General features: G+C 30.6%; 1 protein-coding gene across 1 annotated transcript; it reads right to left on the bottom strand.

Annotated features, from left to right (window-relative positions):
* Positions 1-9,882: 9,882 nt before the first annotated feature.
* Positions 9,883-13,093, bottom strand: LOC140863635 (putative late blight resistance protein homolog R1B-16). Its single transcript, XM_073267203.1, has 3 exons — positions 11,999-13,093; positions 11,687-11,801; positions 9,883-10,020 (listed from the first exon to the last, which is right to left on the bottom strand). Exons 1-2 carry the CDS (start codon positions 13,061-13,063, stop codon positions 11,796-11,798), a joined length of 1,071 nt encoding a protein of 356 aa, XP_073123304.1. The 5' UTR covers positions 13,064-13,093; the 3' UTR covers positions 9,883-10,020; positions 11,687-11,795.
* Between the last annotated feature and the right edge of the window lie 5,776 nt (positions 13,094-18,869).

Below are 18,869 nucleotides of genomic sequence, written 5' to 3'. Positions count from 1 at the left end.
TACCTTAAAAAAAAGGTCCAACCGGTTCGACCGTTTTAACCGGACGGTCGGACCGAAAACCGTTTATATAATATAATATAATTAATAATATCTTTTAAATTTTAAAAATCTAAAAGATGTATATAAATAAACAAAAATATATTTATCATAGTTTAAAAAATAAATAACTATATAAATATATTCAAAATATTAATTATTGTTATATATACTATATTTTTAAAAATAAATTAATTAATTAAAAAATAAAATAATAGAAAATTAATATTTTTAACGAAGTACAAATTTCAAATAATCATGTGTATATATATAATAAAATATTAAATTAAGATTTTAAAATTAAAAAAACAATTTTAAAAAAAATATAAAAAAATTCGAAAACCGGTTCAACTGGTTTTCTGGCCAGTTCTTGGGACCGGTTCTTGGCCGGTTCGACCGGTTTTGACCGGTTCGACCGGTTGAAACGTTAAAACGGTTTTTAGGGGTATTCCGGACCGGACCAGTGACCGATCGAACCGGCCGGTCGGGTCCTATTTTTAAAACATTGATTGATTGATTGTGTCAAATTGTCAAAAAAATTATCATACATAAATTTTATATGTTATTAAATGAATTTTTTCATTTCATTCATGTATTTTCAAGATTATAATATAAATTTTTGTAATATTATTTTATTAATATTCAATCGAAGATTTAATAAATTATTCAAAATGATAGTAAAAATTATATAGTATTTTCACTATAATTATTTATTTACGTTGCAAAATTTTTCAAAATATTTTAAGTAACTAGACAAATATTGAATATTATGATTGTGTTTAATAATTCTATATTCATATTATTTTGTTTATAATTATGGCATTAGTTTGGACGTTGTTTACAAAATAGTTACATTATTTCAAAGAAAAACATTGGTCATGTCAATTTATTATTGTATAGCTTATAAACTAATAATTACATATTTCTTTACGAAAGATACACTCTAATATAAAAATAAATTACACGAGGACAATTCAAATAGTACATTAATAAAAAGTTTTGCAACATAAATAAATGATTATCGTAAAAACTATATAGTATTTTCAAAATAATTTAAGTAACTAGACAATTAATCAAAATTTCAATATTTATTATGATGATTTATTTCAATGTTCAATGTGTTTGATAATATGTTCTATACTTATATTATTTTTTTCACGATTATGGTATTATAATATTTTTTATTTGGTTAAAAATTTGAATACACAATAATGGTGTTAAAAATAAAATAAAATCATCTTAAACAAATTTATCAAAATCAAACAATATAATCGAGGAACATTAATTTTTTTATAATTTTTAAATAAAATAATAATATAATTATTATAAATTTAATACTCAACTTAGTATCATTCGTACGTCTTGCGTGCATATATGTAAATTATTTGTGTTAAATAATTATCGTGTTACTTTCTAAATGTTACGATGAATTGAATAATTAAAATTTAGATAAATGTAAAAGAATATTTAATTTAAAATTTTATTAAATTGTTGTTGGTAAAAATACTAGTAATCTTGGGATATATTGAGTATATGCGGGTGAATAAAAATATCTATAGAAAAATTAGTCGATGCAAGAGTTTGACTCTTTTTTTTTAAAACGTTATTGCCCCGCCCCGGTGCTTACGACTATTGGCAATATGTTTCCCAAGATACAACGACTACGACTTTAAAATAGTAGCACTACAAATTTTAAAGTCACACGAACTTTGAAATATTTAGAATGCTATGAATTCGAATTTTACTCGTTCAACTTAAAAATTCAATCCCAAAATTTTTTGTCTTGTAAAATTTGGATCTAAGTGTTTTGATTAAAATTCGAAAACACCTCTCGAATTTAATTCTAAAGATCGAACTAAGCGCAAAAAGCTGAGAAAATTTGAACCAATATTTTATGTCATGTAATTCAGATTTTAAGCGCTAAAAGCTTAAAATTCGCAGAAGAATTAAACAAGAGAGAAGAAGAATAGATGAGATGATTGATATGTTTTGAATGCAAATAAAGGGTCATATTTATAGATGTTGAAAAACTTTGTTAGAAATATAAAATCTTTTACCATTGGAACAATGTGAAGCGGTTTTTTAGCGACGGTTTTTAAAACCGTTCATAAGTTTAGCAATAGAGACGTTTGAACAAAACCGCTCCTAACGTGTTAAATTATAAGCGCGGTTTGAAATATGCCCCTAATGAATACTTGTAGCATCATTTTGCATAAATCGCTCATATCAACCGCTCCTCCTATTACCTTAAATTTTAAGAGCAGTTTGTAAACCACTATAATTGAATACTTTATAGCAACGGTTTGTGTAAAACGCTGCTATAAAATAGCTTCTATTACTTTAATTATTAAGAACAGTTTTTAACCACTCATATTTAACTAATTAGAAACATTTTCTATAAACCTCTTCTATAAATTACTTCTATTGGCTTAATTTTCATGATCTATTGGCAAACCGCTCCTATTAAATACATTTAGCAACAATCATGTGTAACTGATGTTAAAGAGATAAACATATAGCGACTCCTAAATGTTACGTAAATTTATGAAAGGTGACACAATCTTTTCCATTATGGTGTATTATCATAAATATCCTAACCCAAATTTCCCTAAAAATTACTTACTATAATATAATCCATAGAGTTCTTTATATAAATTTTTTTATGAACTTAATTTTTTATATATACAAAAAACAACCATATAAATATGCAACATGATCAGCTTATAAAGTTGTAAACATATACTATGAATGGTAGCATACATGAGGACCCAATTTCTAGTTAAAAAATTATGAAACAATCACGATTAATTAGTGTCAACAGTGAAAACGAGTTAAAATTTTATGTTTAGGACTCCCAAAGTTTCGGCATTAGCTCCTCATAAGTAAGATATACCGAGGAGTTCAAATAACTCAAAAACAATAATATGCTCAAGATATCATCTAAATCCCCATACAACACTCAAACAATCGATATTTTCCTGGAGTAATCTACATTTACTTACTTACTCTGCTAGGAGAGTGATTGAGCCTATCACTTGGACTATTGTACACTCTAAAATTTTGGAATTGCACCATTATCAGCAAACATTAATTTTGGTAAAGCGATAAGCGTCCAGTCCTGCAAGCCAAGATCATGGATTTGATTATCATAGATTGAAAAAGGTGTCATTACTAGCTAAGAGAAACATTGTTGAGATACAAGAATTGTTCTTGTTAAGAAAATGATCAAACCATTACACTTTGACTACTTTATGGTTTAAAAGATTAAATATTGCAGTCGTTACTAATTTGTATTAGTTTATAATTTTTAATAAAGCGACAAGTGCTCGTTTCTACAAAATTCTACTTACCAATTGTAAAACAAATTGATAACTCTCCGATGTGTGCTTTTAAAGTTTGTTTCTTGTGTGAGCTATATGATTTTCATAATAATTTTTTATGTTATCGGTGATAATAATTTAAGAATTCAAAATTGTAGATGAAGATATAAAAAATTTTATTAGATACGATAATTATGGATGAGATACAAATGGATCTTTAATTTATTGCATTTTTATTAAATGAAAATATATTTATTTATATTTATATATATAAAATAACCATTAAAACTCTATTATGACTGTCTCATGAATTAATTTTACGAGACAAATCTTTTACTAAATTCGACCATATTTTTTATAATGTCAATCATATTACTTTTAACTATATGACTGCGTTTACTTAGTGAGATGAGATTACATATGAATAAATCATACTAGGACTATTAAAATGACTTTAAAGGATGTGAAATACTATGGATAAACAGTAACATGTTTACTTTGAGTTATTAATTTTGAGATTAAAATAATGATTGAGGGACGAATTACATTTTTACCCTCCACCTATGATAAATAATCTTAAGTTTACTTTTGTATTCATAAAATTTGGATTGTATTATTATTGAATATTTTAAATTATTATTGATTCACATGTGATATATTTTCATTTAACAAAATTATTGGGTATAAAAATATGTATTTTTCATAGTTACATAAAATTGATAAATTGAAGAAAAAAAATAATCTTCTCATGAACGAGGAAAGTAAGATGATATATGATACATCAAATGCAATTCAAAACATTTATCAAATGCATCATAATACGATAAACTATGTTATGCAAGAAACAAAAATAACATTAAAAAAAAACTAAACTAACTTTCTAGTCATAAATACAGTAAGATTGTAATTAATTTTGAAACTTAAAATTGCATAAAAAATTAATTTAACAATTAAAAACTTTTATAAGAAGCATGAATATCCTATAGATAAAATAAACATAATATGTTATTGATATCTATAAACAAAATCCAAAGATAGAGTTATAAAGAAGCATGAAAATAACAAATCAAGGGAGGGTAGATTAGGTTTTATGTGGATTTTTTTCCACAAAAATATATCAGGATGAGTTATACCTTGAGAAAAGAAGGATGATATATCACGTGAAATGAGGGTTGAATGACGGGCTTTCAGATTTGTGAAAAATTAACTTTTAGTAAGTAAACAAGAGATAAGGTTGGATTAATAAACTCATCCTAGGTTTATCAAGCCGACCCATCTGCCATCCAATTTTCAATAGGAGTCTTCCATTATTAAGCCCGAGGCCAAAGAGGATGACAACGCCAACACTTGAACCAGGGGAGTTCTGTTTTAATTTTGCATTTCGTTATCATTTTGTTATTTGTGTTGTGTGTTGTGTTTTTAGTGCTAGAGCATTGAGGGCAATGCTTTAGATAAGTGTGGGGGGTGCATTCAGTGTTTTGTTGTTTGTTTTGCATTGTGTTTGTTGCGTACATGCATATAGTTCGTAAATTGTTTCATGAGTGTTTTGTGTGCATAAGTAAATGATGATTTCTAGCCTTTCTAGCCTATGACGAGATAGTTGAAAATTGATGATTTTTGAAAAATTTTAACTCTTGATTGGATTTGAGAAACCGTATGTTGTTTGTTGAATATTCTTAAGCACGCATGTTTAACCAGTGAAGTGTAGCGATGTATTAGATATTGTGGATGTATGTTGGACCATTGCACGACAATAGGTGTTTGTGAAACTTGATAGTGTTTGAATCTTGATGATTTCTTTGATACGGCATAAACGATCTTGGGCGCACCTAGAAAAAAAAATAAATATTTATACAACTCCATCCGGGCCTGAAAATGATTGAAATCCTAATCCTAAAAGATCAAATTCAAGGCTAAGTATGCGGATAAAATGGGGTCGATGCTCCATTCGGGCTATAGACGAGGGGATTGAAATTCTAATCATGTTTTAGTTATAGCTAAGTATGCAGGTAATTATTGGGGCTAAAGCAATACCGGGTGCAAAATCCGGAGGTGCGCAATTATTCTCAAGGAAGTTGTGTTGTGTTGAAGGATTGTTGAGAGGATAGTTCTTGATGGTGAGGCTTGCACTGAATTGTTATAGGTCAGCGAACAGTCTTGAAACTTTGTTCTTTTGAAGTTTCATGTAACTGGGGTAACATGGCACACACGCACGTTTGCATTCGACTGAATGTGTATCATTGATGATTGAGAGTCGCTATGAACTTATTTTTAGATGAAAGTGGTTTTCTCTGAGGCTATGATATGAGTGATTCGTCCTTACTTATGTGTTTGTTGTTTTTCATTTTGTTTTTGCATGACTTGCTCGAGGGCGAGCAAGGATTAAGTGTTGGGGTATTTGATGGGCATGTTTGTGTTGCATATTTTAATATCATTGTGTTGTTGTTTTGTATGCGTTTTAATTAAGCATTGTGTTCATATTTCATACATCGTGTCTACATTACACGCTCCCGTGTTTATTGTATAGGACGTAGCATTTTGTCGAGAAAAAGATGGAAAAGCTATTGCGCGATAATGAATTACGGAGCAACAATAATCAGAAAATCATATTTAATTTTATAGAAGTCTAAATCTGATCTTCACCGTACAGAATAAAGTTCAAGATGTTTTAAAGCAGCTGTCCAAATTTCAGCTCAATCCGACGGCTAGATTTCCAGATATGAATTTTGAAAAATCGCTGCTCGCTGGGAAAAAAGTTGCTCGCTCGATCCGCAACATCTTGCAGATCGAGCGGCCGCTGTATTTGCAAAACAGTAGGTTAGGGAAAGTTGCTCGCTCGATCTGCAACATCTTGCCGATCGAGCGAGAGGTGCTGTTCGGGAAAAAATCTGTAATTTAGGAATTTTTATTATTAAAGACTCTAACCTTAATTAAAAGATATATCTTGAATTTTAGAGTCAGTTATTGATTTTGGAAAGAGAGAGGAGACGCAGAAGAGGCTCAAGAACCATCTTGGCGGCTAGGTTTTATCTTTCTTGTTATTATATTTTAATTCTTCTTGTTTTTATTCTTGGTTGAGGAAGACGAACCCTTGAATTTATTTATCTTGTGAGATTCAGATTTTGATTGTTTAATTCGAATTGCGTATCAAGAGTTATTCTAAATTGATTTTCATACTGCTAAATTGGAATTCAAATCCGTAATTGTTTGAAACTTTTGATTTGTGAAGAAACTACAATTAATAATCGTCCGCTTGTGAGATTAGGAATTGTAGGATAACAATTGACTAGGCTAAATTTACCCTCTTGTGTATGTGTTGTCTAGATTTATCAGTTTTACTAGTTTGAATGCTGCCGTGGGTTTAAATCTGATCTCTTGTATTGGGTTAATTCATTGGTAAGGGTTAATTTAGAACGCTTGTGTCTAGTTAACTAAAATCAAGGTGAAACAGGAATTAAATTTTCAATGATGAATACTCGATGTGAATTAATTATTTTTAGAGAATCGATGATCGAGTGAATGATTTCAATGGTGTAGTCGACCGATACCAAGTCTCGTTATTTTATTGATTTTCTTATTTTAATTCTTGCATAGTAGTTATTCTAAAATTTTCAAATCCCCTTTTATTTATTTCAGTATTTTTAATAATACAAATAAATTTCACTTTCCTCGTGAGAACGATCCCTACTCTCGCTACTACATGTTTATTTAGTTAATCTGAGTTGGGTTAATTTGGGTGCGATACGACTAAGCGCTACCAATTAGCTAACACATAATATAGGTTTAAGATACACACAAAAATGATTTTTTTAAGCCAAAAGCTAACAATCACTTTTTTTTATACTACAAGAAAACATGCCAATTAGCGACGAGAACTCAATAATCGTGCCTAAATTTAACGACTACTTAATCTAAAACGTCGCTAATAGCGACTACTATATATAAGTGCGTCGTTAATTTAAATTAACGACGACTTTTTGCAATTGCGTCGCTGCAATTAGCGACGATTAGTTTAAGAACGTCGCTAATATAGAAGGCGACGTTCACCATCGATGCATTCCGTCGCGATTTAGTATGAACTTCAATGTCACGGTCCGTCGTTAATAATGTACATGATCACATTAGCGACGAGAACTCAATAATCGTGCCTAAATTTTTGTATTACTAATATTATGTATTTATAAATTACTTATGCAAATAAATTAAATATGGTTTATTATAAATATAGTTCCTTAAATATTTGAGAAATGAATATTATAGGTTGCAGCCTCATAGCCACAAAATATCTGCCTTTATCACTTCGCAAATCAAATTGAGCATATGCGAGGAAGGTCATCGTTGGAAGTTAGTTGGGCCGGCACAACAACAGTGGTATTGGGATCAGTTTGTGGTACGTTTCAAATTAAAATAAGCACCATTGCACAATATTTGTCTTATTTAAATGACAATTAATTTATCTTTATGTATTGTAGGCTTCTTACAAGTGGAGTCCAAGATTTGATACACGAGTTAAGAAGGCTTGGAGTGTCACCATAGCATCCCTTTACCGAAAGACGGTGCATGCTTGGCGGGAAGCGGATCGAAAACCAAAGTGTCTAGCGGCAGACACTTGGAGAGCTTGGAAGCAGGTATGGGCTTCAGAGGATTTTCAAAAAATTTCAGGTATTTTCAAGGGGAATCGTCACAGTGAGCCAGCTGGTCCGGGAACTGGGATGACTAAGCATACAGCAGGTTCACGTTCGTTTGTTGATCACAATCGAACGATGATATGATCGATGTATTTGTACATATATATACAACTTGTTTACTACTATTTAAATTTAAAATTATTGAAGTTTTTATTGGATTTACAATAGCGTGCGGAGCTTGGTAGGGAGCCAAACTCGTATGAGTTGTTTCATCGGACGCACACTAATAAAGCGGGTCAATTTGTCGATCAGAGATCTCGATCTTTCAATGTAAGTATACGTGTTATAATTTTTTTACTTGTGTTTGTTTCAAATTTATAATATTGTTTCTAAATTAGATTTGAAATTAAATTAAATTAATGATGTATTCTATTAGGATGCGTTCGAACGCCAGCGTCAGTTAAGATCATCCAACTCTCAGGATACTCCCATCTCTTGTCCAGAGATGAATCAGGTTTATCTGGAGGTAGCCGATGGTGTGCAGAAGGGGGGAAAGTCTATGGTTTAGGGCCACAGTCAGTTGGTTTGTATCCTGAGGCTACTGCGCAGCGAGGACGCCAGAGTAAGGCTTCTTCCAGTGCCGCTACGAGAGCGGAAGTTGAATTGCAAAGAGAGGAGATCATGCGTCAGATGAACGAGGAGAAAACAAAGCTCCGTGATCAGATCAAGACACTGGAGAATACAGTTTGTGCCTTGGTGGCTAGTTTGGACCCGGGAAAGAAGAAAAAATCCGTCACTGCGGCCCATTTCACACACGTGTCTGGCACGTATGGAAATCAGGAGGATGACGATGATGAAGGAGACTACTTGTTGTATGGGGATGACGAGGAGGATGATGACGAGACCCAGCCCCCTTAGTATCTGAAGTTTCAGGGTTTGAAAAACAATTAAATATGTATTTTGGTGCATGCTAACTTGTCTGTTAATTGCTAGTAATGTGGAGCAACAATGAACCAATCTAATCTGTGTGTTTTGGATGAACATTTTATATATTTAGCTATAAAATATTGTAACAATAAATATGGTATATAGTATTAAAAAACCAATAACAAATAATAGTATCATATTAAAAAAGCAAAAAAAAATTTAAAAAAAAATACTATTGCCATATTTAGCGACGAATAATTTATATTCTAGTCGCTGAATTAGCGACGTTTTACAAACTCTTCGTCGTTATTAACGACTAAAACATCGTTATATATGTCGCAATTAGCGATTATCTAAAGGAAATAATACGTCGCAAATAGCGACGAACTACATGTAAATTTGTTACTAATTGCGGCGAATTGTTTTAGTTATTTCGTCGCTGATTGCGACTCTTTTTTTTCTATTTTCGTCGCAATTTGCGACAGAATGATTTAACAACCGTCGCAATTAGCGATTAAATAAAATATTTATGCATACCGCTAATAGCGACGAAAAATTTCAGGTGTGTCACTAATTGCGACGAAAAAAAAACATGAAGATCGTCGCAATTAGCGACAACTGTGTTCTTGATGAACGTCGCTATTAACAACAAAATATATATTCGTCGCAATTAGAGACAACTTTAGTAACGTCGCAAATTGCGACGAAATGACATTTAATGCGTCGCTATTAGCGACGTTTTTTTTACATTTAGTCGTTAATAACCAACGACGAAGATTTTACTGACGATTTTATTATTCGTCGCTAAATCGTCGCTATTTTAAATTTAGCGACGGTTAAGGGCCATTAAATTCGTCGCTAAATGCCGAAATTTCTTGTGGTGTTAGTTATTGCAAACACTCCAAAATAGATTCATATCCCTATCATGATCTGCACAACGTGAAATGAAAGCACATATCCCATTTTCCCATAATTTTTTCACTACTTGAAATGAAATCATGATCTGCCAAAACCAAACCAGAATTTATACAGTAGCTGTATTTTTTCAATTTTGTAAATTTGAAATGCGCACATGGAGCGCTCTCTCAGACTTGGGCTCTTTCATTTTTCTGCCAAGTTAAACAATGGGGACAATTGAGCACAATGATGAATATTACAGCACATGCCATAAAATTGAAAAACAATCATATAATTTTCCCAGTGTCAGTTGAATTATTAGCAATCACAAGTAGCAGCAAAAAATGTAAAATGTAATAAATGGATTTGCAACATGCCGCTTAAAGGATAATTACCCTGTCTTGCTATGTTTGTCTAGTCTGCAGACACATATCAAACCAAATAAGGACCTCTATTGTCTTTCAAATCTCTTAAATTTAAACTTTTAATGACAGCTACCAAAGTTTCTACTGAAGTTTCTACGGAAGTTGACTGAAAAATATTGAAGTTATTTATGGGATAGTATAACCTATGATACTAATTTCAGTATTGAAACAGACATAATCAAAACCAGGCCTTTCAAAACATAATCTAGGTTTAAGAAACACACAAAAATGATTTTTTTAAGCCAAAAGCTAACAATCACTTTTTTTTAGTTATTGCAAACACTCCAAAATAGATTCATATCCCTATCATGATCTGCACAACGTGAAATGAAAGCACATATCCCATTTTCCCATAATTTTTTCACAATTTGAAATGACATCATGATCTGCCAAAACCAAACCAGAATTTATACAGTAGCTGTGATTTTTTCAATTTTGTAAATTTGTAAATTGTGTCATTCCTGGATGTTGATGCATGTTAAGTCTTCTTCCTTTTAAAAAAAAAAACATCGTGAGACTATTCGATATAAGTAGAGAAATTAACTATTTAGTCAAAATTCAAGCTCCGTTAATATTGAATGAGATTAGCATTGACAGATAAAATCAACTCCACTTGAAATTATGCATTTCGGTTTCCATTTTTGATTGGCCGAGATGCATTTAAGGCAAGAAATAATATATGACCTTTAATTTGTCAAGATGGAAAGAGGGTGACGATTTTTCTGTGTTCTGAGTTCAAGAACAAGTCATACGGCTGGAACAACATCATAAACAACATATTGAAAACCTCAGGGATATTTCACAAAGAGAAGAATATATGTTAGTATAAAAATTAGAGCGTCGAATATCAATAGGTTCACAAGAATTCAGAAGAATATATGTTAGTATAAAAATTTGAGCGTCGAATATCAATAGGTTCACAAGAATTCAAATACCAAACAAAATACGAATCAAGGAATTGCATGGGCTTTGATGGGATTTGGAATTGGAAATACCATTTTAGTGGTCGGCAAAACGAGATTTCAAAATTGGATTGACATTTGATGCGATTCTATGGGATTTTATTTAACTCAGTGAAATTCATGGGATTTCATGGGATTCGAGTTTAATATTAAATTTATATAGAATAGTTATAAATTTTAAGTTTTCTTCAAAATTTTTTACAAAATATCATTTATATAAAATTTATAATATCAAATTCTACTATATATTTTAGCTTTTTGCTAAACACCAAAATGAAATTCCAATTCGATGTATATAAAATTCAATTCCAATTCTAAATCCAAATCCAATTCCAAATTCTATTTTTTAAACGCTTCTAAACACAGTGGAACGAGAATAACTAAATAAATCAAACTTTAACATATAAACAAAGAATATTTGCTCAGAAGTATAGACTCACCTCAGGACAGAGAAGAATTCAAAACAAAACAAAAAAAACATGAGAAATTACCTCGAAATCGGTCCAGAAGCTGCCAAATGCACGAGGATACAACAAGATTGTCTCCAACGAGAACGTGAAAGACGGATTTGGGGCGAAAAGCTAAGATCAGTCAAGGCTTCTAGATCTGCATTGAGATTGATTAAGATCCGAAAGACTATTATACGGTAATTGATTTTTTTTAATGGGTTAACTCGTATCACGTACTAAATATGGTATATGAATATATATTTGAGACAAACAAAAAAGAAAACGTGAAGAATATAATTGGAACGGATGGAATATTTAGAATACCAAAATAAGAATAATTTATTTATAACTTACGTCCAATCGGATATTTATCCTGTGATCAGATAAGTGTCTGGTCCTTACAAGGGGCCGCGCCATAGGCCTTTTCACGACTACCTGAAGGTCAGAATTTCCGAGGTTTTGTTGGTCTTCTTGTATCTTCATTGCAGAAGAATTGACTGATTCACTACATAGTGCTACTGAAATTGATCCAAGTGTTGGTATTTCTCCAATACCAAGTGGGATTTCCTCCAAGCATTTAACAAATTCGAGTTGAAGTTTCTCAAGGCTTGGGAAGTGAGAGCTGTCTGCTATCCACTTCTGAAGATTTGTCTTAATAATTATTAATGACTTCAATTCGAGGAATTGTCCTTCCACAGGATTCCATTCAACCCCTATGACTGCATCATATAACAAATTCAGAACTTCAAGTTGAGGCATTGCGCCAACCACCGTCAAATCTTCCCAAGACATGTTGCACCCTGTTAAAGTTAACTTCTTTAGCGACCTTGGAAAGCAGACATTTTTTCCCACATCAAACTCACCGTCTAAATAAAATGTTTCGAGATTGCGTAAAGGGGTGAGATTGTAAACTTCAGAGTCATCCCATCTACTTTCCCACCTGAAAGTGATTCCCAGTTTCTTTAAATTTGGGATTCTACCAACAACCTCATCCGTACACTTCAGATTCCTCGTGGTATAAAGTGTTTGCAGGTTTTTCAGCACATTGTTTTGGTTGTCGGTGCTCCGAGGATCAGGCAAACAGAAGTCTATACTTACCGTTTTTAGATGCCTGAGTTGTGGCATTTCCCATATTTCAGCTGGTAGCTTTATTGCCTCATCAGTTAGATAATAACCAGAGATGGTGATACTCTGCAGATTCCATAGTAGGGATATAGATTCCAGAGGACTCCATGGCATTAGATGGGATGAAATCGCCAAATCAATGTATCTCGAATTAACTAGTTGTGGGATTACTTTGCAGGAATACAGACCATCCGTGCTGAGTACTCTTAGCAGACTAGAACAAATAAGCAGCTTTGTTGATGTGGATTTTGATTTAATGCATATCAATGAACGGGTACATGATACTAAATTCATGTCCTCAATGACCTGTTCTTGACACAACTCTTCATCGGAGCTTGACATGGAAGAAGCACTTGGGATCACTATGCATAAGAGAATCCCACTTTGCCTCGTCGCTTCGCGGCGGCGGACAAATGTTTTTAGCTGAACTTAATGCATAATGCTCCCGATAATCGCTAGATATGCGGTAAAACCACGTTAGACAAGAACACGTTCACATAATCACATAGTATCCCGCATTGAATAAATGCATAATGGCCGTGAGAAAATGGCTTTTAGGTCACGCTTGACACGAGTTCACGTGATTTTTTATTTTTTATTTTTTAAAATCGCCTTCAAGTTCCTCTGTTCTCTCGCACGTCTCTCTCAAATTTTAGTGACTCTTGCTATGTATCCAATTATCCACACTAATATATATAAATATTAAATGACAGTACCTCAGTGACAGTGATCCATGCGTTGAGTGTGTTGTGTGTCTATTCTGAGCACGGTTTAAAAAAATATATATTGTTACTATTAACTAGTTATAACATTTGATAAAGCGCAAGTGCATGCAGTCCTACATCATGTATGTTTTTTTTAAGCAACCATGTATGTTTTTGGAGTTATTTTGATGTGTTGGAAATAAATTTGAGCAAATTAATTACTCTCTATATTCCATAATATTAATATCTTTATAAATTGGGGCATAAAAAATATTTTAACTAGTAAATGATACACATGCATTACGTGTGTAATATAATACATAAATTTTAATTATTTCTTCTATACATATAATTAATAATAGGCGTAGATGATTTGATTCGTCTCCAGTGAGTGTGTCAATTATTTGAATCAAATCTTCATCAAATCCCACCACCATAGTACTCTTGCTTTTGGAAGCATCTTGTACGAAAGAACCAGCCGGCGCACTGTTTATTGGCTGCTGCACGAATTTTATCCCTTGAGTTTCTTTAATCTTCATCACGTCTATCTTCATAGAATCGAATTCATCAATTACTTTCTGCAAATCTCGACTGAACAGAATGAAGCTCCTCAATACACTTTCTGCGTTCCCCCTCGTTCCCCTTTCGCGTTCAGTAATTACCACGCGGCTCTGAATGATATCTTCGGCTGCATATGATGATCTTGAAATTTTTTCCTCCAATGCCTGAATGTCGTCCCCGCTTACTGGCGATAAATCCTCGAGAAATTCTTGCAGGAAAGTGATATTAAGAAGCAAAGAATCGATCTGGGCTTTGTTAAGAACAGCTATTTGGAGCTTTGGGTGTTGCAATAACTGGTCAATAGTATTTGCGACAGAAAGAAGAGATGCATAAGCTGCCATTACTCATACGCAGTGGCCAAAATCAATCTGTTGGTTTCTCTCTGTAGTAAAGTCAACTTTTATCTTCATTTATAAATAAAAATAAAAATAAAAATAAAAAAGACTTTCAAAAAAAAAAAAAAAAAGTTTTCCGAAATGGCTTGTAAATCTTGTAATCGATTATATTTCTCCATCTTAATAAATTACAAGTTTGCTGTCAAAAAAAAAGTTCAACTTTCTGCGTTGGCCCACAATTATTACTATAAAAGTATCCCAATAATTGAGTCCAGTCAGGAATAATTTTTCAAAATTCGACATACATGCAATAATGTATAGGGCAATTTGCTCAAAAATTACCAAATACAAACATTTTTTGTTTTGGGATCCTTAGTCATAAAATGTGGTACAAAACCATACAAGATGTGGTACAAAACCATACAAAATATGGTATAAATTAACAAAAATTATGGTACAAAAAAGTGGCTAAGAATTGCAGAGCAAAACATGTTTACATTGAGAATTTTTGAGCAATTTTCACTAATCTTTTACCTACTATAAAATATGGATTTATGGTTAAAAATTTTGCATTATGTATATACATATTTATCTTTTTGTTCCATATGAATGATATGTTAATGAGGGTTATATAATTAAAATTACAAGAAAGATAAGAACAAAAATGAGAAAATACACAAGACAATTGATTGGGTGTAATAATTTCTCACGTTTAACTTTCACCTTAATAGAAGTTATTTAATTCTATAACTTCCATTTTTTACTATTGATTTTGTCAAATTATCTAAAAAATATCATACATAAATTTTATATGTTATTATATGATATTTTTTTTCATTTCATCCATGTATTTGCAAGATTCTAATATAAATTTTTGTAATATTATTTTATTAATATTCAATCGACGATTGAATAACCTACTATAAAAGTATGAATGTAGGGGCAAAATTTTTGCATTGTATATATACATGTTTATCATTTTGTTCCATATGAATGAGATGTTAATGAGGGTTATAAAAGTAAAATTATAAAAATGATAGGGACAAAATGAAAAAATACACAAGATAATTGATTGGGTGTAATAATTGATTAGATATATTAATTTCCCACATTCCATCTTAATTGAAGTTATTTAATTCTATAACTTCCATTTTTTATTATTGATTGCAATATTTTCATAACCGGACCGGTGATCGAATCGGTCTACCTTAAAAAAATGGTCCAACCGGTTCGACCGTTTTAACCGGACGGTCGGACCGAAAAACCGTTTATATAATATAATATAATTAATAATATCTTTTAAATTTTAAAAATCTAAAAGATGTATATAAATAAACAAAAATATATTTATCATAGTTTAAAAAATAAATAACTATATAAATATATTCAAAATATTAATTATTGTTATATATACTATATTTTTAAAAATAAATAAATTAATTAAAAAATATAATAATAGAAAATTAATATTTTTAACGAAGTACAAATTTCAAATAATCATGTGTATATATATAATAAAATATTAAATTAAGATTTTAAAATTAAAAAAAAACAATTTTAAAAAAAATATAAAAAAAATTCGAAAACCGGTTCAACCGATTTTCTGGCCAGTTCTTGGGACCGGTTCTTGGCTGGTTCGACCGGTTTTGACCGGTTCTGAGCGGTTGAAACGTTAAAACGGTTTTTAGGGGTATTCCGGACCGGACCAGTGACCGGTCGAACCGGCCGGTCCGGTCCGATTTTTAAAACATTGATTGATTGATTGTGTCAAATTGTCAAAAAAATTATCATACATAAATTTTATATGTTATTAAATAAATTTTTTTTCATTTCATTCATGTATTTTCAAGATTATAATATATATTTTTGTAATATTATTTTATTAATATTCAATCGAAGATTTAATAAATGATTCAAAATGATAGTAAAAATTATATAGTATTTTCACTATAATTAGTTATTTACGTTGCAAAATTTTCAAAATATTTTAAGTAACTAGACAAATATTGAATATTATGATCGTGTTTAATAATTCTATATTCATATTATTTTGTTTATAATTATGGCATTAGTTTGGACGTTGTTTACAAAATAGTTACATTATTTCAAAGAAAAACATTGGTCATGTCAATTTATTATTGTGTACCTTATAAACTAATAATTACATATTTCTTTACGAAAGATACACTCTAATATAAAAATAAATTACATGAGGACAATTCAAATAGTACATTAATAAAAAATTTTGCAACATAAACTATATAGTATTTTCAAAATATTCAAAATATTTTAAGTAACTAGACAATTAATCAAAATTTCAATATTTATTATGATGATTTATTTCAATGTTCAATGTGTTTGATAATATGTTCTATACTTATATTATTTTTTTCACGATTATGGTATTATAATATTTTTTATTTGGTTAAAAATTTGAATACACAATAATGGTGTTAAAAATAAAATAAAATCATCTTAAACAAATTTATCAAAATCAAACAATATAATCGAGGAACATTAATTTTTTTATAATTTTTAAATAAAATAATAATATAATTATTATAAATTTAATACTCAACTAGTATCATTCGTACGTCTTGCGTGCATATATGTAAATTATTTGTGTTAAATAATTATCGTGTTACTTTCTAAATGTTACGATGAATTGAATATTTAAAATTTTAGATAAATGTAAAAGAATATTTAATTTAAAATTTTATTAAATTGTTGTTGGTAAAAATACTAGTAATCTTGGGATATATTGAGTATATGCGGGTGAACAAAAATATCTATAGGAAAATTAGTCGAGGCAAGAGTTTGACTCTTTTTCCTTAAAACGTTATTGCCCCGCCCCAGTGCTTACGACTATTGGCAATACGTTTCCCAAGATACAACGACTACGACTTTAAAATAGTAGCACTACAAATTTTAAAGTCACACGAACTTTGAAATATTTAGAATGCTATGAATTCGAATTTTACTCGTTCAACTTAAAAATTCAATCCCAAAATTTTTTGTCTTGTAAAATTTGGATCTAAGTGTTTTGATTAAAATTCGAAAACACCTCTCGAATTTAATTCTAAAGATCGAACTAAGCGCAAAAAGCTGAGAAAATCCGAACCAATATTTTATGTCATGTAATTCAGATTTTAAGCGCTAAAAGCTTAAAATTCGCAGAAGAATTAAACAAGAGAGAAGAAGAATAGAAGAGAAGATTGATATGTTTTGAATGCAAATAAAGGGTCATATTTATAGATGTTGAAAAACCTTGTTAGAAATATACAATCTTTTACCAATGGAACAATGTGAAGCGGTTTTTTAGCGACGGTTTTTAAAACCGTTCATAAGTTTAGCAATAGAGACGGTTTGAACAAAACCGCTCCTAACGTGTTAAATTATAGGCGCGGTTTGAAATATGCTCCTAATGAATACTTGTAGCATCATTTTGCATAAACCGCTCATATCAACCGCTCCTCCTATTACCTTAAATTTTAAGAGCAGTTTGTAAACCACTATAATTGAATACTTTATAGCAACGGTTTGTGTAAAACGCTGCTATAAAATAGCTTCTATTACTTTAATTATTAAGAACAGTTTTTAACCACTCATATTTAACTAATTAGAAACATTTTCTATAAACCTCTTCTATAAATTACTTCTATTGGTTTAATTTTCATGATCTATTGGCAAACCGCTCCTATTAAATACATTTAGCAACAATCATGTGTAACTGATGTTAAAGAGATAAACATATAGCGACTCCTAAATGTTACGTAAATTTATGAAAGGTGACACAATCTTTTCCATTATGGTTTATTATCATAAATATCCTAACCCAAATTTCCCTAAAAATTACTTACTATAATATAATCCATAGAGTTCTTTATATAAATTTTTTTATGAACTTAATTTTTTATATATACAAAAAACAACCATATAAATATGCAACATGATCAGCTTATAAAGTTGTAAACATATACTATGAATGGTAGCATACATGAGGACCCAATTTCTAGTTAAAAAATTATGAAACAATCACGATTAATTAGTGTCAACAGTGAAAACGAGTTAAAATTTTATGTTTAGGACTCCCAAAGTTTCGGCATTAGCTCCTCATAAGTAAGATATACCGAGGAGTTCAAATAACTCAAAAACAATAATATGCTCAAGATATCATCTAAATCCCTATACAACACTCAAACAATCGATATTTTCCTGGAGTAATCTACATTTACTTACTTACTCTGCTAGGAGAGTGATTGAACCTCTCACTTGGACTATTGTACACTCTAAAATTTTGGAATTGCACCATTATCAGCAAACATTAATTTTGGTAAAGCGATAAGCGTCCAGTCCTACAAGCCAAGATCATGGATTTGATTATCATAGATTGAAAAAGGTGTCATTACTAGCTAAGAGAAAGATTGTTGAGATACAAGAATTGTTCTTGTTAAGATAATGATCAAACCATTACACTTTGACTATTTTATGGTTTAAAAG

The sequence above is a fragment of the Henckelia pumila genome, chromosome 4, assembly GCF_033568475.1.
Source record: "Henckelia pumila isolate YLH828 chromosome 4, ASM3356847v2, whole genome shotgun sequence".
NCBI lineage: Eukaryota > Viridiplantae > Streptophyta > Magnoliopsida > Lamiales > Gesneriaceae > Henckelia > Henckelia pumila.
This window is presented reverse-complemented; position numbering and strand designations above follow the sequence as displayed.